This window comes from Triturus cristatus, chromosome 3_2 (genome assembly GCF_964204655.1).
Source record: "Triturus cristatus chromosome 3_2, aTriCri1.1, whole genome shotgun sequence".
NCBI classification, from domain to species: Eukaryota; Metazoa; Chordata; class Amphibia; order Caudata; family Salamandridae; genus Triturus; species Triturus cristatus.
The window spans coordinates 461256800-461282656 of NC_140584.1; the positions used below are offsets into that span (position 1 = coordinate 461256800).

Consider the following 25857-nt stretch of genomic DNA (forward strand, 5'->3'; position numbering starts at 1 on the left):
CACCACACATATATGTATACAAATTAATTCATCTAGATTTTGTCTCGCTAGTAAATAAAACAAAATTCAAATACAAAGAATGCGACACTGAGTCGTTGTACCAGATATCGATCTGAGAAGGAACCACAACAGAGTCACTTGAAAACGTGGAGATAGAACCATGAGCTATCCATGGAAAAGGGCAACAGTTTTTTTTTCTTCAAAAAATCAACAATTCCGTCACAATTAATTAAAAGGCAAGAATATGCACTCCTTTGCCAGAAAACCGAATGAGAAGACGGATTCGTACATTGTAAGAAATGTTAATAACAATAATTTATTTTTCTCCTAGAGGGAGAAAGCAGGAAGCTGAAAAGGTAACTAGTTTCGAAAGTGAAGTACTTCCTCTTATTTTGCTATGCAGTTAGAAACGTTTATTTTGTTAATGCGAAAATATGAGAAGCTAGCCGGGCACCCTTTCACAAAGCTATTTATTTTGTCTAACAACCGTTAACATTTCTTTAACTGTTTGGGTCTGCAGAAGCTAGAGATTGTTAATTCTTTTAGCACGAAACCTCCCTTACCAGTCACCAGACATGGACTGAGAAACACTTATAGGGGTTCTACACACTTCTAGAACCCGCCAGAGCTGAGAGAGCAAGACGCAACTCCCCTTTCCTATTTATACTAATTAAATAGGTGCATGACTTCTCGCATCAGGTATTGAAGAAAATACACTGGCATGCCCCCAGGCACATGAGAGATTTGGCTTTTCCTGCACCATTTACTCGCATGACATGTCCCACAGACAGATGTGAGACAAGCAATCCCTATCTTGTTAGACAGGCAATATGAAGAAAAATATACAATATTAAAACCGTGCACGGGAAATCCAAAAACCACAACCTCAAACGTCGAAGTCTTACAATAAATCCTGGCTCAGTGCCTGCTTGCATGGTGTATTTTAAAAGAGTGTTTTGTCGTGGCAAGACACCAGTCTGCAAGGAACGGTGGCTTGGGCAGTGCTACACCTAAAAGCCCTCAACCAACCACACCCAGACACTACACCAAGGCAAAGAAAAAAAGCAAAAAGCTCTTTGACTTACCCGTGTGTGTCCGGTGGTTCAGTCAGGAAGAGTTAGCGAGGGGCAATCTCCGGCCGCAAGTCTCACTTCTTACAGTCTGGAAATTCTTATGCATGTCCCTTCGTGGTCGCCAAATGTTTGAATGCGGTTTTTACCACATAATTTAGCACAGAAGTGTGCTATCTGAAATAACAAGACATACATCTCAAAATGCAGCAATTGAGTCGGGAGTGACACTGTTTATTCAAACAATTTAGACAATAAATCTCAAAAAACATGTCATTAATCAAAAATAACACCATGCAATCTAGCAAGTAACAAGTGTCAAAGACACATCGCAGATCATGAGCAAAAACTGGCAATCCAAAGAAACAGAGAGAGAGAGAGAGAGAAAATGAATATCAAATTACAATGAAGCATTACAACCTTGATAATGAGCTAAATCAATCGGTTAACCGGGAACATCATCGGTGTGAAAAATACACCGCATGAGGTGGTTAACAAATGGGCCGATGAGCAGCCCTTTTATACTCCTTTAATGAGGAACCATTGACCGCAAGATCTTATTTTACAGGTGCCTGACCACAGAACATAACAAAAAATTTAACATTTTATCAAAACTCGTATTACCTCTCGGAAGCTTTAAGGCGGAAGCTCCTTATATGGTACATAGCGCATAGAAAGGTTATTGTCGCTTTAAGGCATGTGGCTGTCAAAGCACGTCACAGGAACAAATTGCTCTGCATGAGCTAGATGGTGATTAAACAGTTCCCACATTGGATAAACAATTCCCAATGCATTTCGGGCATAAACAGCTGCCCTGCATCGGTGGAATCTACAAACGAATGATTGTTACAGTAAGTATTCATAGTCCAAAGATTAACAAAAAGTACAAAACGGCCATTAAATACCATGCGTCGGACAGTCATCCCAATCTAGCACGAAGTCAGAAGGACGCCGCGCTGGTTAGCGTTCAAACTGGAACTATCCGTACATTGCTTACTTGTCAATCATCGCATTTTTTCAGGTTGTTTTCACGTTCATCTTTATTCTACCGCCCTTCCTATTTCTATCACAGTCTGTCTTCCATGTTTCCTCATTAGGAGGAGGCTCCCTCTTCCTAGTTCCGGTTTGCACGCTAACCAGCGTGGCGTCCTTCTGACTACGCACTGGGCTGGGATGACTGTGTCTCCTTATCGGCTTGAGACGGGGGTTATGGTAAGCTCATTTCACGCTCCACGTTTCACTCTGCATTTATAGGATTGTTCCCTGACGCTGTTTTTCTATTCTATTTCGTTTCTTGGAGTATGCATGTTCTTTGCGATTAGGGTGACCAGCAGTAGAGTGTATGTTCCCAGACCACACTGTTTGAGGGTATCGGTCATTTTTAATTTCAGTGTATTTGCACGGCATGCTTTGCAGCACTTCAATCTAGGCATCATCACGGTTTGGAGGAACACTTCCTATATGACCTAAGGCTTCCGTTTGAAAGCATTGGACATGTTTAATTTTATCACTTGTGCATGACACGCTCCGCAGCACTCTAATCTAGGCATTTCCACGGTTTGGATGGGTACCTCCCACACAATCTAAGGTTCTTAGTTGTCTTTTTCACCCACTGCTTCAGTTTGGTGATGGTCTTTTTCTTGAAGAATTTTTTCTTACTTTCACACTTGGTTTTTTATAGAGGACTAACATTCTGGGACCCTTGATTCCAGGGCTCTTGGTGAGAGTTCATTATTTACTCTGGTCTAAATCTTTGCTGTCCGACGCATGGTATTTAATGGCCGTTTTGTACTTTTTGTTTTGTTAACCTTTGGACTATGAATACTTACTGTAACAATCATTCGATTGTAGATTCCCCTGATGAAGGACAGCTGCTTATGTCCGAAATGCATTGGGAATTGTTTATCCAACGTGAGAACAGATTAATCACCATCTAACTCAAGCAGAACAATTTGTTCCTGTGACGTGCTTGTGTCTGCACGATAAAAAATGGACAACTACATTCAACGTTTCAGTGATGATTGGATAATGGACTTTTTCACTGTGAAAGTTGCTCTTGGATTTAGTTTTGGCACATACAGTATTGAAGTTCGTTCACTTATTCAAAGTAAATGGTTTACACTATTTTTAGTGAACAGTAGTGCACCTTGTGTCTAGGACAATCGTCCTAGTTTTCTCTTTCATTTCGAATTTGGCGGCCGGGCGGAGCCTCCTCAGAGGGTGCACACTCTAGAATACTAATTTGTTTCTTCAGTTGACATTGTCATATATTTTTTTACTTAGAGTACAACCCAGCTGTTGTTTTTGCTTTTTTACTTGTAGAAAGTGGGAATTTTCTAGTTTAACCATCTTGTGCTCTGCCAACCTGTGGAATCAACATCTGGTTTAGACTGACAGGGGCTTGTCTGTGCATTCACTCCAGACACTAACACACAGGGAACTGAGGTGTGCCTTGCATATGCTGTTGGGTCGTCCTGGGCTAGAGTGGTGGGAGGAGTTGTCACTAACACTTGAATAGACTGTGACTGCCTGCACAATGCTGTCTCCACCTCCTGTAGTGTGGCTGGACAGAACTAGCTTTACTGAGCAAGATGGACTTTTCTTACAAAGGCATCAAAGGGGTATAAGTATTAGACCTAAACCCCCAGATTTTTAGATTAGTTCTGGACTAAGAGGACCCTGCCAAGAATAAGAGCTGAAGATCTACCAGGAGGAGTACAGCCCCTTTGCTGTGTATTGCTATGTTGGTTTGTCCTGCAGTTGCTGCTTCTGTCTGTGGTCAGTGGAAAGAACTTTTGCCTTACTGTAGTATTCTGCTTAAAAAGATTCTCTAAGGGCTTGAAGTAGATCTTGGCTCCTGTTAAGTCTCAGGGAAACAATACATCACCTGCAGCATCTTTGAACTCCACTGTTGGAGATTCTGACCTGCCTTGTTGTGCCAAATCCAGCTCTGAGCCCTTGGAGGTTGTTCCTGCTGCGAAGAACCACAAAGGACTGAAGAAACCTGCAAAATCGATGCTTTGCCCTTTTTGTGGCTGTATTTTCCGATGCAGCACCGCCATGTGGGGGAAACTCCCAATGCATGGCCCGTGCAGCTGAAGACACCAACGCTTCGCCTAACAGCGGCCTGAAGAACCGCCGCACACTGAGTTTGACGCACTCCCTGCTCTGCGACTAAAAGCGGCGCATTGTGGGACCGCAGCTGAAGAAATTGATGCAGTGCCTGCTTGCCACCATCACATCGACCTCCAGCGTGTTTCGAAATGTGACGCATCGCACCTGTGCGCCAAGTTTTTTCTGACGCAGCACCCGCTGACCAGAACTGTCTTGGAATTGACACATACCTTCCCCTTACAGTCCGGATTTGATGCATGCTGCAGAACTGTCACATTGTCTCCACAAGGACTCAGAAACTGACGCATTGCTGTGCATTCTGATGCTTCCCTCCTCTGCCACTGTTTTGCCTTGTGAAGTTTGACTCATTTGAGGTACTTCGTGTAAAAATCACGCATCATAAACCTTTTAAAACTCATATTTTGAATTATATATGTGGGAGTTCTGTCATTTTGGTCTTGTTTGGTTTAGATAAAGATTTCTCTAAACTGGTGTGTATTGTCCATTTGTTGTGTTTTCACTGTGTTACAGTGGGTGTTTTGTATAAATGCTGTACACAGTGCCTCTGAGTTAAACCTCCCTGCTTGTGCCAAGTTACCAAGGGGGTGAGCAGGGGTTATCTGGGTGTGTTACTCCCTTATCCTGACTAGAAGGAATGGTCCCTACTTGTACAGGGTGCAAGCCACTGCCAACTGGAGACCCCCATTTCTAACACTGATCATGACTTGTCCACCTTTCATGCACAGAGTTTCTCCTGGTGCAGGAACACTGGACCCAATTTTACCTACTGGAAAAAAACACCATCAAAATTCCTTTAATTTTGGGCTGCCATATGTCGGCCCACAGGCCTGCCAACCTCCTTCTACAGTAAAGCAGGGGCATGAAATTCTAACTCCTGCCATGTGGCTTCTTCTACTTTCCGCACCCACCACGCCAATACTGCTCTATTCACCCAGTACCCTCCACATTAATTTCCCACTTTATCAGAGCTAGCAGTAAATGTGTGCATTAAACCCCTCGTAATAGGAAATACTGGGTAGAATTCTGCCTAGTAATCCTGGTCCACATACTTATTCTCCATTCCAAGGAGTTTAAATCGTAATTGCAGTTATTCCATGTGGAGATTTGAGCCAGTAATGGTAAGTCTGGCAGCTGGAAACGCCACATTGAAGTGCGCCATACATAAGGTCCAAGGTAGTAAACATGTTTTTACTGTGCAAATTGCACATTGTGTATTCTGCAAAAATCTGCTTTCTCAAACGGAAGCCATTTTATTGGGTATGATTATGGGGATCTAATCAAACAATATTCTTTAGGTTTTGGTGGCATGTTTTTTCCTGTATATCTGTTGAAAGGCGGTTTGCAGCGGGATTTCAAAATGTGCCTTTTTTATCCTTTTGACTAAACCAGGCAGTTTTGGAAGTTTCATCTCTTAGCATTTTAAGTGTCCCGCCATAATGATCCCTATAAAATAAGAATGCACTTACTCTGCTTGTCACACTATGCGTTTATTAGGCAAGTAGAGGCACAGAATGATTACTACAAAAACACAATAGTATTCAATTTTTTATGTATAGAAATAAAACATTTCAAATATAGAGGGTAATACAGAGATTGGCATGTCATAAGAAGACGTTTACCCTAACAATGATTGCAGTATGAAATGGCCCGCTTTGACAGGTTGAAATCCCATTTGCATGCACTGGTTCGATGAACAATTAAATCGGTCTTACAGGGCATTTTTACATTGATATTTCATTATAAACCAGCTCAAAAAGAAATTGGATACATAGATTTTAAAACGTGCTACGTTCGAGCTACAACATAAAGGGCCTGGTTAAGAGTCAGGTGGAACTGAATCCCGTACGGAATTCTTGGTTATGCAACTGATAGAACAGAAGTGTGATGAGACCGGACTGTTTGGATCACCTTTGCCAGAGTTGGGGTGATGTCACTCCTCACATGTTAATTAATTGTTTCAGTTATTCAAAACTCCTGGCAGTAATGCAGTTTATAATTCACTCTAAATCCCCATAGCTTTCGTAGTACCCATATACATACACAATTGGTTAATACCTCCTCATTTTACAGTCAAATATATAATAGCAAAAAAAAAGCCAAAAAATAAAATAAGTGTTTTGAGCTCCAAAAATAAATAATAAAATGAAATGTAATTCAACGTGTGGGTCATATACTGTGTCTGTAGGTCCATTTGACTTTCTTGTTCCTTACACTTTCACCTGCTGTAGAATATGGAGATCTGCCTCTAAAGTGGAAATTGTTATTCACAGAATTTGGATTCCCGGATGGGCACACAATAACGTACTGAGGTCAAAACGCCCTCCTTCTGGACGTTTGTGTGACTCACTGTGGTTTTGCAGATAGTGGCCCTCCCTGCACCCCTAAAAAAATACTGGTCAAGTGTGTGTACAAGGCAGGAATTGGAGTAAGGGCAATCCATTAACTGTACAACCAGGGTTTTTGTTTGTTAATGTCTCTGTAAGATAGGAACTGGGGAAAAAAACTCTTCCATCACTGCTCCATGTCATCATTCATATTTGTTTAAATGCTCTGTCTAGCTTAAGTTTGGCCTGGGTAACTAACACATGAACGTTTTGTCTTATGCAGTATTTTTTGGGATTGGATTGGATTGCATTTGTTTTGTGACAGTTGTTTTCTTTTCTTTTTTTTATTCTCAGCCAAAGCTGTGTACGAACACTGATTTCCAGCCAGCACGACATCAGCTTTTTTCTCTTGTAGAAGAACTCGCCTAACCAGCTTTTCACTAGCTGTTTTCAATTATCAGCAGATTTTCACACGTGACCGCAACAAAGATGCAAGAAAAGACCGGATTTCCTACACTGATATAATTCATTTCATGTGCATTATTATTATTGAATATTTTGACACTTATTTTAGTTTTGTCTTTTATATATGCAGATGCACTTTTATTACATCATGTAAAATACTGACATTGCATTTTTAAAAGAGAGTGTAGTTTAGGTTTATTTGTTTGGTATCCAAGGACTAGTTGTATAAAAATATTTGGCATTACAACGTTTTCAGGTAGATCTTATTCATGCAAGTCGCTTTATGTACATATATTTATATAATAGTGAGTGAAGAGGTATATCCTACATAACATTCTTTCACAGTTTTTTATACAACAGTGCAGAAGCTCTTAAAATAGGGACTAGTGTTTTGAAATCTGTACATATACATTTGCTAGTAGATTTTATGTGGCCGGCACAAACTCAGCTTTTTCAAAATCTGTAATGCAAGGGGTAGCAATGAATTACATCACTCCTCTGAATCATATATTTTGAACCAATAGAATTGCAACGCAAATATATACTTTATAAGTATCACAGTTCAATAACACCATAGAGGTTATTTTGTTACAAATCGCAAAGATGAAAGCTAGTCATAGGTACATTTCACTAGAACCTCAAGATGATACTATGCTCCATGTTATGAACCATTGTCCTTTATATTGGGTTCAAAAAATTTTAATATACAGTTCTTAGTGGTTGAGAAACTTGAAAGATACAATTCACAAAAATTATGTAATTCCTGTGGATTTTGATATTATTATCAGTAAGAATAAGCAAACATTATATAAATGAATGTTTGTCTGTCATTGTTTCTCTTTTTCCATTCATACATATGCATTTCATAAGGGTAACATCATGCAACAATAATATTGTTTTCATACTTTCATTAACGATCTAGAAGCATTACTTTTTATTTGCAGAGCACTGTTTAAATCCAAAGTACACTGTAATTGTATAACACAGATGATTTGCTGTGGAAGATGGAGTAAATTTTCTATATGTAAAACAAGCTATCACAAAATATGTGGTAGAAAACATGCACTAAACTGCATAAGGATGTTTACAATAAAGCACAACAAGTGCTACAATAGTGTATTATGGAAAGATGTAAAGGTTGGTCACGGATTGAGTGACACATAATCGTGAGGAGCCAGACAGGTGCTCTGTTGGTTGAAGAAAATGAATCTCGTTATTCCTTTACCTCCTGATCTTTCAATGTACACAAGAGTTGAACATGTTAAATTTACTCTGGGGTTTTAAATTGGTCCCTGCCTTGCTGGTATTCTGCTAACATCAAGCCTACTTTTTGAAAAACATATGTTAAAATGTTCCCTAAAATACATCTCAAAGATACTTAGTAGACGAAACGAGGGTGCGAAAAATTTGAATTGTTATGAGCTCCAGATATCAAAGTGTCCAAGAACACTTTTTAGTTCCTTTCTACCTAGGATTTACCTCTACTAACGCGCTTCTGAGGTATTACACATTGCTGACAAGATTATTCTGTTTTCCAAACTTCCTTTCAAGGATCGGGCAACAATGATGAGTATAGTACAAGTTATCAGGTGTTTATGTTGTTTAAAATGACAAGGTACATTGTAGCACCTAATGTGTGTCGGGACAGATTGCCTCAAGTGATTACAGCCTGCCACGTATACTCCGATGATCACCATATCAGTAATACCCTCAAAAACCTGTAAGGTACGATTGCCTAGGACATCTCTGCATTATGTGGATTCAAGGGTTCCTATGCAAATACAAGTTCTTTGGAGGAAAGAAGATATTGTTTTGGAAGGATGACTGCTCTGTTTCTCCTCTTAGATCCTCTTTCAGGAATTTGTGTTCCTGAAAATGAACAATACATTCTGATGCTTGCCAAAGCCCCAATCAATCGCTCACATGAGCTTGCTGTTTTCTTTTTAAAATACTGCAGAAAGGCAGTAATAGAACAAAGGCATTGCAGCTTTCTTGGATTTATATGCAGCAATAATGCGTAACATATTAAAAGTATTAGGCTTGATACAGTTGATGAATGAATAGGGGAAATGCGATATTATTTGTTAAAAAAATAGTTTTTCTAGGAACTTATAGAAGAAAACTGAGATGCATGTTAAAATAAAGCAAGTCGTCATTTACACTGACTCTAAAATAAATGACACATTATACGATGTTTTGAAAAAAGTGGCTCTAAAGAAAGCTACTGAAATAGTTCCATTCTTAAGGCACAATAGATGTAGTAACCCAAAAACGGTGTTACAATGGTCTTTTTATATTGGCTGTAGTGGAAACTACTTTTTCATTCATGTCCATGCCTTGCACCTGTACTGTGTGCCCAACCCTTATAATTCCACTAAAAGAGAACTGTTACTTTTGAGAAAGTTAGAGACATGCAATTTAAGCATGTCCCGCAATCTGCCTTTCATATTTAACACCGAATGAATCCCTTCATCTGTATACCTCTGCAAGCAAAATAGTCTTCTTCTAGGTGCTTTCAATAAATACAGATCTAGTGCTTGCAAGGTGTACAGAGCAGAGTTGGGCTAAATCTTGGTTTGCCTAGCTTAACAGTCCTGCTGCGCTACTATTTGAAAGTTATTTCCAATTTATTAAAGTCAGGCACTGCTAACATTGGTGCATCAAAAATAGTTTAAGTGAAGGATAACACTTAAAAAGGGTTTGAGCTGAAAATTCATATTGTATTTTGTCTATATTTGGATAAAACATTCTTTAAAATATATACATATATATATTTAGAATATGCAGTCTATTTTTAACTAATTAACACTGCCAGTGTGAATTTCATAACGTTTTTGCCAAAATAAAAGAATTTTATTTTTGCCTTTATAAAATATTTTGAAAAATTGTAATTAATATTTTGCAAAAAGATGTTAATTTAAATACGATGTAACCGTTTGAAAGATTGGTATTCTGTATGTACAGATTAAAATATTTCATTAACTTGTGCTTTGCCTGACTAGTCCCTTTTTTAAAAACGTTTATTGAACTATAAACAATGGATTGGACTGTTTCTTTGAGTAGATCTAAACGCAAATAGGTGTGGGTAATACCAAGATGAATCATACTAAGGCTGTAAAAACAGATTCCATTTATATTTCGAGCTGTGACTTATTAAATATCTATTCAATTGATATACTGTATACATAATACCACAGTTCTTTGCTCAAGTCACTGGAAAGAACGTATAAAGAGGGAGTGGGTAAGTAACAGCTGTTATTGCGCATACCACAGGGCATTAATCATATTATCATTCTCTAGCTAGTACACAGAAAGAGCTACCGCAACCTGTATTGCCCAACAGAGTAGCTCCTGCTGCTTCACTTCCTTAATGTTGTAGTGTTTCATCCCATTGTTTCCTCCATGTCCGGTACCATGCCTCGGCTCAAAAGTGCAACCCACCACACTTGCTGACAAATCACTTTCTGTTTTTCCTTGGTACTGTGCCTCGGCTCAAAAGTGCAACCCACCACACTTGCTGACAAATCACTTTCTGTTTTTCCTCATTGCTGGTGTTAGGAGCCACTTCATTTCCTTAGTCACCCTGTGTCCTGTCACTCCGCATCAGTTACCCATATTCCTTGGTACAAAGTGTGCCTGATGCATTTTTTCCTTCATCCTGCTGTGTCCATTGCCTGTCATCCTCATGCCTCAGGGTCAAACTCGCTTTCTTCTGACTCCTGACAGTGTGAATTGAGCTGCTTGCCCCAGTCACAATTTTCTGACACCACCCGCATCTCAGAGAAGAGTGCAGATGACTGAGAGGAAGCTGCACTGCCTTACCAAGTCGACTATCCCAAAAAAACAAGCACAAGGTATTGGACAATGAGCAGCAAACCATACCAGTAGAGGGTACAAAATGAGCAACACAAACCCACCAGTGATGCATGAAATATGGAATAGGCAGCAGTACACTCCTTAGTGAGCAAATTAAACATTCTGTGCGGCTGTTCAATTTTCAAAATTCCACTCTTTGATAATTAAGCATATATATGTAATGTGCCCATATTCATAGCTTACTCTTTCTGGATATCATGACCATCACATGCATACTTAAAAATAATCAACAATAATAGATCCAGAACAGCGGTTGCCATTAAACCACCTGGAACCAGGGGCATTCTAGAAAATAAAGAGTAAATGTTCCTTTTGGTATTCTTGGGAAATGATTAATTGATCAATCAATAAGTGTATCATAACAATGATTAATGTCCGTTACCAACAGTAATCAAAACAGTCGAACCAAAGACAGTAGCCGTATAATAAACAGTAGTATATAACAAGCACAGTGCTTGGTGCCTAGGTGATTACACAGTGGCGAACACCATGAAGCATAGAAGGGTGTGTATAATACAAGAGAGGCAATGGACTATAAACGGGGAAAGTCAAATTGCCTACAGTGTCAATGACGTTTTAAACAATAATATTTTAAAAGGTCAACAACAGGACAAGAGTATATTGAACATAAGCAGGAGTCGGCAAACACGAAAGAGGAGAAGGATAAACATATTCTGTTACTATTTCAGAGAAGCAGAGATATTAAGTAACAAACTCCTAGGTAGAGATTACCCAAGGAAACTAATAGGGAGATCATTAAAAGAGCCTAGTGCTCCCCCGTGGATATTTGTTAACCCCCAAGAAGAAAAACATTTCTGACAGGATTTTTTGTGTTACTACTTTCTGCATACATAGCAGCATATTAGAATCATTGAAAAAAATTGGTCACTAATCCAGTCAGTTGGTATAACCAATGAGCTCCCTACGTTTTCATTTATGAAAAGGAGGAATTTGAGGGGTCATTCATACTAGTGTTCAGAAATGTAAACCAACAGGCTTAGTTGGAATGTGGCGACAATACAAAATACTTAGTCATTTCGGCAGTGTTGGTCACTACTGCTGTGGTAATTGTGTATTATGCCAATTCACTTAGAATAATAAGGAATTTACGCATGGGACTATCAGACACACTCTTTGGCTGTTTACTAAAAAAAAATCTAGAAACTAATTTATGCTATTTGGTGCCTTTGCCATTTAATCTACATTGGACAAAACACAAAAAATATACTGTGCCAACATTGCAGCAGAATTAAGTGCAAAATCATGTCTGCCTCATTGGGTGCCCATTTTGTAAAGCTAAATCAACCAGAAAACGACGTTTTATGCTAGTTATTTAACTTGTAGTTAACCCAGCATCAGTTGGTAATTTCTAAGGTAATGAGACAGAATATCAATGTCAAAAAATTCGAACTACATGAATATCAAGTTGGAAATATCGTGGAGTGGAAATATCGAGTGCAAGAATATGGTTGTCAAGAATATCGATTTTGAAGGTAAGTAATATCGAATTAAAAAATATAGAAGTCATTAATAATATTTGCAAAAATATAATTGTTTAAAATATCGATTTTTTAATTAGTGTCATGTATTTTAGTATATGTTCTAAATGTGATGTCTTTTTTTGTATAAGAATTGTTTGTTTTTTAATATATGTTTTTACTTTTTAGTAGTTATCAATTTTGTTTTAACCCCTTCGCCGTGGGGCAAATTCTGCCGCGGTGCGAGAGGGGGCGGGGTTGGGTGTGGCGCTCCCGTACTCAGGACGGCCCCCGGCCATCATAAATCACGGTGGGCGTGTGCTCATGACGGCCGGGAGCGTCCGAACTCCGTCCACTGATTAATTCTCTTGCACAGGCGTGGGCGGAGCGGCAACGTTCGGATGGCTCCCGGCCGTCATGAGCACACGCCTACTGTGACTCATGACGGCCGGGAGCCGTCATGAGCACTCAAGGAGTTATTTAAATTTTGTGTTTTTCAGTTCTGTAGCGGGTTGTGGGTTTATAGGGTGGGAAGTAATTTAATTATAATAAATTAACAATTATTTTTTATTTATTAATATTTATTTGAGATTTTAGAGTGTTAATTGTGGGAAGTAATTTATTATTAATTATTGATTGTTAATTGTGTACATTTTTAAGTGGGGGTTGTGGGGTTTATAGGGTTAAAGGGTGGGAGGTAATTTATTTTTAATTAATTAATAATAAGTTAATTAATATTAACTAATTAATTGAAAATTAAATATGGAAAGTGTGTGAATAATTTTAGGTGCGGGCTGTGGGGTTTATAGGGGTAAAGGGTGGGAAGTAATTTATTTTTGATTAATTCATGATTTGTTATTTGATAATTTATTGAAAATTAATTATGGGAATTGCATTGATCTGTTGGGGCTTGCTGGGGGCACTAACTTTGCTTCCCTTACACCCTGGTGGGACCTCTGTCCCAGGGTGCAGCCTTCAACTTTGTTGGACCCACCGGAAGCTTGCCTCTCACCCTGGTGGTACCACAAGTCCCAGGGTGCAACACATGTCTTGCTGGGACGCGCTCGGGCAAAGCCCGGCCTAGGGCAGGCCCGTCGTTGCCCATCCTTGCGAGGAAGAGGCAGGGCAGGGCCACCCCCCTTGCGTCTTGCTTTCCGGAGGTCCCTGGGGGCCAGCCGGAGCTCCTCGAGGTTCTGTAACTTTACACTTGCTCTGTTGGGTAGGGCTTGGAACCACAGCCCCCCCCCCCCGATTAATCATATTGTGGCTACGTCTCAATTTGTCTCTCGGGACTGACTACCCTGGGTGGTGTAAGGACTGCCGAACACATCCCAGCTACTCCGCTCAATGCTTTCAAATATTTCTTTTACACGCATCAATAGTTTGCCAGCCTGGAGAGGTCTAATTTCTGTGCCCTATATGCAAGATCACTGGAGGTCTAATCTGCCTGGTGTACTCACCACTACTCCGCTGGACAGGCCAAGGCCTTTTAGCGATACAAGGTTTCTGGGACCATTTTACAGTGTTCACAACCACTTGTGACTAGTAGCGGGACCACAAGGCCTTGTTTTCTCTTATTTTTTGTTGTCTGATTGGAACAGGTCACAACAAGAAATGGGGAAAAGGAAAGCTGTGGAAGGCACAGGAGGTGGGGCAGCGGGGAATGAGAATAATGCCAAGAAATCGGTGAAGCATGCTGGCAACAATTGCGTCTTAGATCACATTGACTGCCTGTTAGAAGAATGTGAAGGTATTTCACTTTATGTCCTGTGTCTAGCCAAACTTCCCCCCAGCATCACTAGTCCCAGTAGTACACCAGTCATTCCGGTCATGTTTAGGAGACCGGTTAACAAGAGCGCTATCTAAAGCGAACGAGGGGTTGCATCACACATCGCGAGGGTCAACTCACCCCCTATTGATACCCATTCTTTGAGTCAGTCTGATCCAGCGCTTCAATGTAGCAATAGGTTCACTCCCCTCCTAGACTTAATAGATGACCCAAAGGACAATAACTCCTACCAGCCATCAGATGCGTTACAGGAACCAGCACCTAACTCCTACTACCAGGATCAGAGCACCTACCAGCTTATTAATGATTTAAGAGCAGAAGTGGGGGCTATGAGATCTATGATTGATAGTCTTATATTGTTACTATAGCAAATATTGCAGAGCAGTCCACAACCTATTCTCCCTACTGAGTCCGCCCCAAGGGCTGCCAGCCAGTCAACCTAGTTATGCCCAACTAACTCTACATTAGCCCTGCACGCCTAAAAGGGACCCCCCTCACACAGGCACCTTCCATGTCATCCCATTGCCATTTCACGCATTCAAGTATTATCTGAAATTGACACCCCCAAAATCAATTTTCCTCCAAACTTAATGGCAGGGAATAGTCTTTCCTACCACTTTGGGATTACAAATAATAACATGCATCGGGGGTAGCCCTGACAAAACAAGGCAGGATGCATAAACTACTACTAGTTCCCCCCGATTGTTGCCTGTACGTAAAATCTATATGGTAAATGTCTCCAAACTTGGAGGGAGAAATAGGTATGAGGGGGAAGACTCCTTGACACATTATGCAATCCATTGGATTTGCCATGTTAGGGGTTGCCGTTCGTGACAATATCGTATGGGCAAGAAGCTGTACAATCCCCGACCAACTCACTGACTGCATCAAATGAACCCTCAAAGGGGATGAGCTAGCTGAAAATCTCCTAGCCCTAGAATTGCAGAGTTGCGCCCCCAGATTCATCCCTTACCCAACTTAAACGTCATATCCCCCAAGCTCAATCAAAAACTAAATGTCCCTTCCACCTCCGATGGGACAATTTGTAGTTCACATCTGGAGGTTAATGACTGAATTCTGGGGAAGGATCATCAGCAGGACAGGTATCCCCCTCACCCATTTAAAAAAAACCATTGCCAGTGGCAGTCTAGAGGGTTTCCAGTTACTAACTCATAAGAGAAGGGATGGGAAGGTGCAAGAAGCTGAAGGGTGCGGACCAGCGACAATAAACAGGGGGGTAGACGCCGGCATGATTAACTCCTATTAGCTGCTACCTAGATAGCCCGAGTGCCGCATTGTACCCCAGCCCAGAACGTAGTCGTCAGCTCAACATAGTATCCTGGAACGTGGCAGGGCTTTGCATCAAAATGTCTCTTCCTCATTGGAATAATTATATAGAAGGATTTGACATTTGCATTTTCCAGGCGATTTGGAGCTTGGCTCCCTTATATAAGCCTGGGTACGCCTGCTACTGTTCACCAGCAACTACAAATGGGATAGGACAACCGGCAGGGGGACTGATAATTTGGGTCAAGATCGTTTTGGGAAGCCAAATCTCCCCTGTTCTAATTGACAGCCCAGATATTTTGGGGACCCGCATCGAGGGCCCCCCAGGAATCCCATCGACTTATTTAATATATACTTGAGGTGGATCGGGGGGGGGGCAGACCTTCCGCCACACTTATGCAACTGGAGGAGCTACTGAATAAGAGCCCCACACAATGAAGACTAATAATAGCAGGCAACCTTAATACCACATTTGAACGTTAGACAAAGAAGATATAGTGGGAACATGTGAAGATGACCTGAAGTGGGCTGGTCCTTCCTTGGATCCCCCATTCAAGAAATGGATTCTGTTGGCACTCCAAGTAAATGCCCTAAACTCAGAACATGGGATAAGGGCTGTGAATAGGAGAACAAATCAGACAGACTTGAAGACTGGGTGCAAACACTTTCAATAGGATTAGTGGCCCATCTCGCATTGACTACGTCTTACTAGACCTGAGGCTCTGGAGAAGAGTAGGTGACATGAGCTTGGGCGTTACAGCTGATAGTGACCACAATCCACTCTGTCTAAGCATGAAGCTACTGTGGGGTTTCTATTCTAATTTCATTGGAACTCCATCCATGAGCATTACTAAGGAAGTTTTTCCATTCAACGACAGGCAAAGATTAAAATTGTGAAATTAGCTCTGCATGAAGATAAGATTAAGGGCATGCAGGAAGATTTGGCGGTAGGCATACTCGAACTACAGTCCCCAGTTGCAAGTACAGGTGAAACGGTCGAAGCAGACACTGTCCACTCTCGTCCCTTCGACAGACTAAGCTCCTATTTCATTGCACCTGGAAGAAATTCAAAGGCCACCAATTCAATACGGTGGACAGCCTCTTGGTACACAAGGGACTGTAGATCTGAACATCTAATTCTAGCCTCAGCCATCAAAGCTAAAGACAGTAACTTAATTAGAGCCTCGAAAAAGCGTTAGAAGGCAACTCTGCATCATGTGAAAAGGGCGTGGGACGAGTCCCGTGGGCAGCAACTCAAGGAAGCCTGTGCGTACAAAGATTTCAAAACCTTTGGGTCTTTATTTACCTGGGGTGACGAATCAGGGCCCCCCCCCCATCCCCCCCAAAAATACATCATAGCTCAAGCCTGGCAAGGCCACTTTTGAAAGCTCTGTTCAGATTCTACTGACCTGCCCCCGAAGGAGGAAGCCGTTTTCGCTATCCAGCACCCGAATGGCAACTTTTTTACCTTGAGTGAGATCGAGGGTTCCATCGGCTGAATAGTACAGTCTGCAGCCCCAGGGCCTGATCGTATCCCCGGGATATATTTCTAACTGACATCTCAAATTTGGCTACCTAGGTTTTACTTCTCTCAAATGCTATAACGAGTGGCGCTCCAGTCCCAGGGTTGTGGAAGGGGACAGGGGTGGTCCCTATTGTTTTAAAAGGGTGTCAGAGAAGAGCCTTATAACTACAGGCCTATTAGTCTGATAGATGCGCTATAAAAGGTATTTTGCAGAGCTCTCTAATCGAAGATCCAGACATGGGAGAAAGACAATGTAATCTTATCACAATATCAAGCTGGCTTCAGGGAAAAGACAGGGACGATTGATCAGGTGTTCCGCCTCCTGCTTCTTTACTGGAAAGTCGTAGTGATTAGCCAGGGCAGCCTATATTTAGCTTTTATTGAGTTAAAGCCCACCTTTGATTTAGTCCCGAGGCAGAAGCTGTGGCACATGCATAAAGACATGGGCATCCCCCCATTTATTCTTAACCTGGCTGTCCGATTGCATGAAGACAATAGTACGCTCAGATAAGATGGGGTTTGCAGGGGCAACTCAGAGCGTATTCCAGTTAGCAGGGGACTTCGCCAAGGTTGCGTCCTGGCCCTTATGCTCTTTGCCCTGTATATGAACGGAGTGGTCAGTTTCTTATCACAAGAACCCGCTGACGCTCCATCGCTAGGGGGGAAAAGGTAGTAACCCTCTTATTCGCAGACGACACCCTGCTGGTTTCAAAAACCCAGGCGGGGCTACAGTCATTACTTAATAGATTCAGACTCTTTTGCAACATCAGGGGCTTGGTAATAAATACTTCAAAAACCAAATTTATGGCTTTCAACCCCCACAAGACATATAAAGGTAAACCAACTTTAGCAGGGTCTACCCAGGAAAGAGTTAATACCTTTGATTACCTAGGAGTCAGACTCTCAGAGAAAATTACCTGGAAGCCCCACTTCACAAAGAAGTTATTGAGCCACAAGCGTGCTATGGGGGCACTTGGGAAAGAACACCGCTCCTCTCATAGACCTGCAGGGTAGCAGCAACAGGTCTACCATGACTCAAAAGCAGTTAGCTCTACCTTGTATGGGGCAGAGCTGTGGGTATTTGACAAGCCAACTGAGCTCAGCAGATCAGAGCACAAATTCCTAAGGAACATAGTGATGCTGCCCCAAAGCACCCCACTTACCCCTCTAATGCTAGACATGGGCCGACGCTCTATAAGCGACATTGCTAAGCTCCACCCGTTGTTGTTTTGGGATACAATTTGGAGGACCCCTGAGCTACTGCCTTATACTGAAGCCCTATCAGAGGTTATCTGTCTGTATACTTGTAATAAGGTGGGGTGGATAAGTAACGTAAAAAATCTGGTCTTCGACGTGATGCATGGGAGAAATCTGACTCACCCCTGCTCCAAAAAGACATAGTAAAGCGACACTATTGGGAATGGGTTGAGCAACAAGAGTCAAGTAGGCCTGACCAGTGGAAACTTAGAACGCACTTCCTACAAACAGGTCAGATTCCTGGAACCTTACCTCGTTCTAATCCAGGCCCCCCAGAAACAGGGAGGTTTGGCACCCTCCCTGTTGATGAGGTAACAACTAAGTGGTATACTAACGAACCGAGCCCTAGCAATTGCCTAGGATGCAAGGCACCCATGGAGTCTGTTGCCCATGTGCTGTTCGCATGTCCATCTTACATGCACCCAAAATCAAAATGGATAAAATTGATTTGTCAGCAAATGGGCATACAGAACTACCGGGATGCCTTGCGAATCCTTAAATCGGACACTAGACCTCCCTTAGCCTGTGCAGTCGCTTAGTTTCTAAGTTACATGTGGGGTATTAGGAGAAAGGCCACTGAACCTAGCTGGCCCCGGGCACCAAGCACCACTATCTATGGAAACCTCTGTTTTATTAGTGGTGATGCACAAACATTTACTACATACAATAGACAGTTGGCTATTACATCAGCCTTACAACAAGAGGGTCCATAGGGCAAAACATTGTGATTCATGATTGCTTGGCACTTTTCTTTGTAGCTCATTTTAACTATTCAAATACCTAGATTGTTCTTTTCTTCCTTCTTCCTAATTTTTCCTCTTATTGGTGTAACCTCAATTTTCATGAATTTATCTTCTTTTTACTGTAAGATTGTATTTGTATGATGAATTATTTTTAACTTGATCATGTCAGATGGGTATGGTAGTACAATAAGGCATACAAACAGGACGGAACTTAATCTTTAGCCGGTTTCGGTATTAGCACTGAGCGATCCAAGTGGTCACTGTATGATGGACCTGGTTATGATAATCACTCAACAATCTACATGTTGCACAGGCCATGTTTCAGTACAAGGAAGAATTAGCATGTATATTGTGACGTGTTTTATGAACCGTCTATTTTTTAATATCGCTTAATCACAACATACAACTGTTTTTTTTTTTGCTTTTATGTCAGGAGTAACCCTGGGCGGACAACTACGCTACGCTCGTGAAGTTTGCGTAGTTTGTGCTACTTCGCGCTACGCGATTTGCACATAGCACAGTGCAAAATCACATTGCGTAGGTGGCATTTTTTGCTCGCTCGCGGTCCTCAACTTCAAGTTGGCGACCGCGAGCGAGCAAAATGACATCCTGGCGTGGCTTTTTCCTCGTTCGCGATCAGCAACATCAAGTTGTCAGGTCAGGTTTCTCATTGCGTATGCTTGCGACCGCTCTTGATGAGAAACTACCATTCCGCGTTGAGAAAGCTGTCGCTCAAGTAAAAATCTACTCGAGCGGCAGAAAATGACAACTCGCATCCGGCACTGTGCAATCATCGCAAACAGCGCACTACGCAGTATGCGTAGTGCTACGCGTATCTCGCGTAGTGCACTTCGCGTAGCTACGCGTAGCACTACTACGCGAACTACGTCCAGGGTTAGTCACGAGTTGTTGAAACAAAGCTTATATGATATAATTAATTTTAGGTGCAAGTTGGGGGGTTTACAGGGGTAAAGGGTGGGAAGTAATTTATGTTTAATCATTCGTTGTTAATATTAATTCAAATTTAAATATGGAAATTGTGTAATTAATTTTAGGTGTGGTTTGTGGGGTTTATAGGGGTAAAGGTTGGGAAGTAATTTATGTTAAAAAAATTAATAATTTGATCATTAATATTAATTGATCGATATTTAATTAGGGTAATTGTTTATTTTTGTGTGTGTGGTTTTTACTATAGGGTACAGGGTGGAGAGTAAATTAATTTTTCTTACTTTATAATTGGTTGTTAAATACTATTCGTTTTTTAATTGAAAAAAGTTTTGAATTTATGTAATTAATTTTTTTACAGTTTAATTTCCGCGGTGGGTTGTCGGGATTATAGAGGTAAGGTGTAGGAAGTTAATTAATTTATATGAATTCTTATTTTTTTTTTTTATTTAATAATTTTTCTTTAATTTGTAATTAATTATGTTAATTATGGAAGTACTTTTTTTATTTAGATGTGGGTTGTGAATTGTGTGGTGTTAGGGTAGAAAATAAAAAAATTACATTGATGTAATTAATGTTTTTGCTTCTAAATATTTTCTAATTTAAAACATAATTTTCAAACAAATAAATATTTTCGTTTACTTAATAAATATAATATTTGTAGGTATTTGTCATCTGTATTTAACATTACAATATGTTTTGACATTTTTAATAGATTTTTTTCTGTATTTCAATTTTTAACATATTTATATATTTATTTATTTTGTTTAAAAACATATTTTTTGTTAATATTTTGTTTGTTTTTAATTTTGAACTGGCCGGATTGGAAATATTAATTGTTACCCCTTTGCTATCCAACACTTTCCCTACTGTTGCACTCACTGGGGTGGGAATAGTCATTTTTATCCCTCCGCTATCTAACACTTACTCTACTGTTGCACTCACTGGATTGGGAATAGTGAATTTTACCCCTCCACTATCCAACACTTACCCTTCTGTTGCACTCATTGGAGTGGGAATAGTCATTTTTACCCTTCCGATATCCAACACTTTCCCTACTGTTGCACTCATTGGAGTGGGAGTAGTAATTTTTGCCCCTCCGCTATCCAACACTTTCACTACTGTTGCACTGACTGGAGTGGAAATAGTAAATTTTAACCCTGTGCTATCCAACACTTTCCCTTCTGTTATACTCACTGGAGTGGGAATAGTAATTTGTACCCCCCAGGCTATCCAACACTTTCCCTAATGTTGCACTGACTGGAGTGGAAATAGTATATTTTAACCCTGCGCTATCCAACACTTTTCCTTCTGTTGAACTCACTGGAGTGGGAATAGTAAGTTTTTACCCCCACGCTATCCAACACTTTCCCTACTATTGCACTCAATGTAGTCAGAAATGTAAGTTTAAAGATTTTTTAATAGTTAAATGTTTTAATTTATAATAGAATGTTTTTATTCGATTTTATGTAATTGATATATATATTTGCAAATCTTATATTGTTAAAAATGCTAACATAAATTAAAATTAGTTTTATTAATAGTTCTAAAGTAAATATATATATATATATATATATATATATATATATATATTATTCCATAACCTCGTCACACCTCCATTCTCGTCGGAAAGAACGAGCGCAGACCTCAAGTACGTGCTGCAATTATTTATTTGTCTTTGCCTGCCATAACGCGTTTCAGACGAACAAGCGGACTAGATCACATGAGACAGATCAGTATTTTCTCCCGCTGTTTAAAGTGCTAGTGCTTACAAAAAATCATAGAAATGGAAAGTGGAGAAATCCTACCATTATAGTACATGCATAAATGCTTGTTATACATCATGGATAAAACCTAGTCAAATGTTGCATATCATTTTTGTAATATACCATAATATCTACAACATATATATAGATCTATATAAATATATATCAATATTGTCAATCCATGAAAAACATATACCGGCATGAATGCCGGGAATTGAGTAGAGCTCCCATTCCCAACCATGAATATAAGATTTTCCTAAATAATTCGAAAAGTGCCCCCTACCGTGTATGGAAATGAAAAAGGAGAAAAGAAGAAAAAAGTTTTTTTATAAAAACATTGTAGGATGTATTGTTGGTGAGCATCCTAAAATGCATGTGCCAAATGTCACTGTATCTGGGATGAATAACGTCAAAGGGTTTTGTTAATGAATAAATACTCATATGAATATACGGAAGCAAAAACTATCACAAAACATGAACAATTCAATTTTCCTTGGTGTATGTTTTGCTTCCAAATATTAGGTGTAGGTATCCTTACCGCACCTATCTTCCCCAATAACGTTCTATATATCAATTAAAGTGACTATGTGCTACAGTACATAATTGCAAAAAAATATTGTTTGCCTGATTGCCCCAAGATGCCAAAAATTGCTGGGTTTCCAAGTATTGGAATGTGCAGATTTAGCCATATATTTAAATAAGGTTAACCTGATGAAGGAAATACAAAAGGGATCTATAAAGTTATTTTGCAAAGGTCACAATACAATAAATATCAAAATTCATCATAAAAACTTAATTTCATATAATTGTAATTAAAACACTATAGTAAAAACCATATGCCTAAGACCAATCAATAAAAGCAAGCTAATATTGAAAAATATTCATAAACATTCATAAAGTCCCTTAAAGATTTATAATAGACTTGCTTTCTGATGATACAAAGTATCTAAAAATACTCTCAATTTGTAAACAACTATATACTAAAAGTGACCTTGAATAATGTTATCTTATGAGAGAAATTTCACCAAATTTATAAAAAGGTGTGAAGATCTTCCAGGCACCTCAATTTAGCCTCTCTATCTCCTCCTCTTTTTATGATGGGAATTGCTTCGATAACATAATATTTTAGATGCCTGGGGTTGCTATCATGTGCAGTCTGGAAATTTCTGGCAACCGGGTAATTTTGATCCTTGTTAGTTATTGCCCGGATATGTTGTAGGATACGCTTGTGGACAGCCAATTTGGTACTTCCTATGTATTTTAAATGGCAACTGCATTCTAAAACGTAAACAGAAAATTCTGTTTTACATTTTAAATGTTGTTTAATTTCTCTAACTTTAGTAGAGAAAGCAGTTGTATAGGTTTTTACATTTGTACCAAATTGGCAGGCTTTACGTGATAAACATTTACAAAAAAACGTCCTTGTTGTTAACCACATATCCTTACGACATTCCTCTTGACTATTGCTGACATTCGCATTCCCCATGTTCATAGTTTTTCTGAATGTGCTAGATGGATTGGAAGGCATCTGGCTACCTATCACCGGATCATCTTGGATAAAGTGCCAGTTACGTCTTACTATACTTCTCAGTTGTTTTTCCTGCCTGGAATATGTTAAAATATGTTAAAATAAGTCTGAGAGGTTGTGGGGATTTGGACTGTCTCTCCTTGAGGTATTTTGGCCTTGTAGGTTAAAAGATCCCCTCTGGCCTTCGCCCATGATCTTTTAATGGCGGTATCCACAATCTCCGTTCTATTGCCCCTTGCTAAGAATCTAGCTCGACTTTCTGCCTGTTTGGTCTCCGCATCCTCCTGTTGACTACATATGCGTTGGATGCGGAGCATCTCCCCATATGGAATACTCTTTATTAAATGGGGATGATGGGCACAGGATGCATGCAGTACTGTATTTCCAGCAGTAGGCTTTCTAAAAAAAGTTGTAGTTAAGACATTGTTTTCCACTAAAACTTGAACATCTAAAAAGGTCACTGCATGCTTACTGATGGTCGAGGTAAATTTGAGAATAAAATCATTGTGATTGATCTCATCAATAAATGTCATGGCACTTTCCTCACTTCATCGCCATATTTCCACATGAGGACCAGTTCCACCCACCAGTCCATAAACAAACAGGCATAACTGGGGGAGAAACTGGCCCCCATTGCTACTCCCTGGATTTGTTGGTACATCTGGCCGTTAAAAAGGAATAAATTGTTTTCCAAACAAAAGAGCAGCATATCTAACCACATTCTTGTGTGCTGTGCATACATCATGGATCTAGTGCATAGAAAATACTCAACAGCTCTTAGACCATCCTTGTTCCTGATACATGTATAAAGGGAGCACATATTAAGTGTTATGAGTAAAAGCTCCCAGTTCCAACTAAGCTCTTTCATTTTGTTACAACAATCGCATGTGTCCTGCAGATATGATTTGAGTTGTTTCATATACACCTGCAAAAAATAGTCTATATACCTGGATAGATTTTCCACCGGTCCATCACAGGCAGCAATGATAGGCCTGCCTGGCAGTCTCTCGATGCTCTTATGGACTTATAAAGTAAATAACAGGAACCAAGGGGTACTCTGTTTAGATGAATTTGTACTCTTCCCAGCTAGGAAGCCCCAAGCTTTTCCATGCTACCAGATGTTTGAACAGGGCATCCTGAGTACTTTTATACTTGAGAGGAGTACTTTTTCTGTAGCACTGTGGATCTTTAAGTTGACTGTATGCCTCTTTCAAATAGTCTTCCATCGGCCAAAGGACAATATTTCCGCCCTTGTCAGAGCTTCTTATAACCACTTTATCTTTTTCTAATTTGACAATATGTTGATTATATTTCCTTTCTCTATTTGCATACGTTTAATCCAGTCTATTTATGGCAAAGTTAAAATTCTTGATTTGGCTCACTACATGCTTACTAAATGTATCCAGTCGATCATGAGCCATTAAGGGAACAAACTTTGATTTCATTTTGAATGGTGTTGTGAGTTTGCCATGGGTTCCCAAAGGAGGCAAATCCTGTCTGTTTACTGGAACACCACTTTCCAACTCACATAGGTCCCAATATAAGTCTATATCGGAGACTGTGAGGTCTGGGGGTTCATTGGTGGCTATGGTAGATACAGCAGGGACTATTACATCTACCGCTGACCTTTGTTGGTGGAATTTCAGGAGTTTTAATTTCCTAATATACTAGTAGATGTCTGCTTTAGTCCTAGTGTATTGGAAATTGGATTCTGGCCAATGGGACAATCCTAAAGATAGAATTTGAGCTTCAGCTGCTGACAAATCGATATTGGTCGAATTAATGATAGTGTTGGCATCCTGTTTGCCAATCTGACTGTCAGTACTGGATTGCCCCATGATTAAGTCACCTATTGACGCTTGCCTCGACCCCGGCCTGCTTCTTGAAGTCTTCGTTTCCTACAGGCCTGGCGTCTCCCCCTTCTTCTTGGTGATTCTGCTTTGCGGCCTGTCACTTGTTGCGTGGCCGCAGGGTATCCCTCCTGCCCTGTTTTAAAATGTCCAACTCTTCCCCCAGAGTGAATTTAATGCCCCCACGTTCGGCATTCCTCCTCGTGTTTTCATGATCAGATTCACTCTCAAACTGAACTAAGGTCCGATAATGAGGACATTTCAGTGCGTTGTTGGTCATTATGTATGTGTGTTTAACTTTTTTAATTAAGTTTGTTATATTTGTTAAAATGTATATTACATCTAATAAATAAATTACATTGATGTGATTACTTAATATATTTAATATTTATTATTTTTTCTCAATATTTTTGTACTTGTTTAAGTATAGGGAGTCAATATTTTTGCATTCTATATTTTTACCTCAATATTTTTTTCATCTAGGTTTTTCTGTCAGTGAACTATTTCTAATTATTACTGAACAAAGTTGAATGTAGATGGATTCTTAATTGTGATAGCATTACAAATGGATTGAACACAATTGAAGAATGTTACACTATTGTCTCCTCCTCATTCTGCTGATTGTATCCATAGTTTTCTGACATCACATCAGTATGCACAACCCATTCTGATGGTTCCTTTAGATGCAGATTCCTCACCTTTAGAATGTCCTCAGGCACCAGATAGGATACAGACATTTTCTTAGCAGTGCTCCCTCATGCCGCTAGGTGGCGCCATGCAGCTCCGCGTTGACTTTGCTCTGCCTCAAAAGTGTTGGAA

The 25857-nt window shown here is 40.0% G+C and overlaps 1 protein-coding gene across 5 annotated transcripts in view; it reads left to right on the plus strand.

The window, feature by feature from the left end:
- PLEKHA7 (pleckstrin homology domain containing A7) overlaps positions 1 to 9981 on the plus strand; it is a 954991-nt gene extending 945010 nt beyond the window's left edge. For 3 of the 5 annotated variants that reach the window (XM_085648088.1, XM_085648091.1, XM_085648090.1), the window contains one exon: positions 6884 to 7011. Coding sequence is in view for 1 of the 5 variants with exons in the window: in XM_085648089.1 (XP_085504215.1) it covers positions 6884 to 6906 (23 nt within the window). In the remaining 4 variants the exon portion in view is untranslated. Of the gene's footprint in view, positions 1 to 6883 lie in introns of all 5 variants that reach the window. The other 2 variants (XM_085648087.1, XM_085648089.1) reach the window with 1 other exon arrangement.
- Positions 9982 to 25857: the final 15876 nt, after the last annotated feature.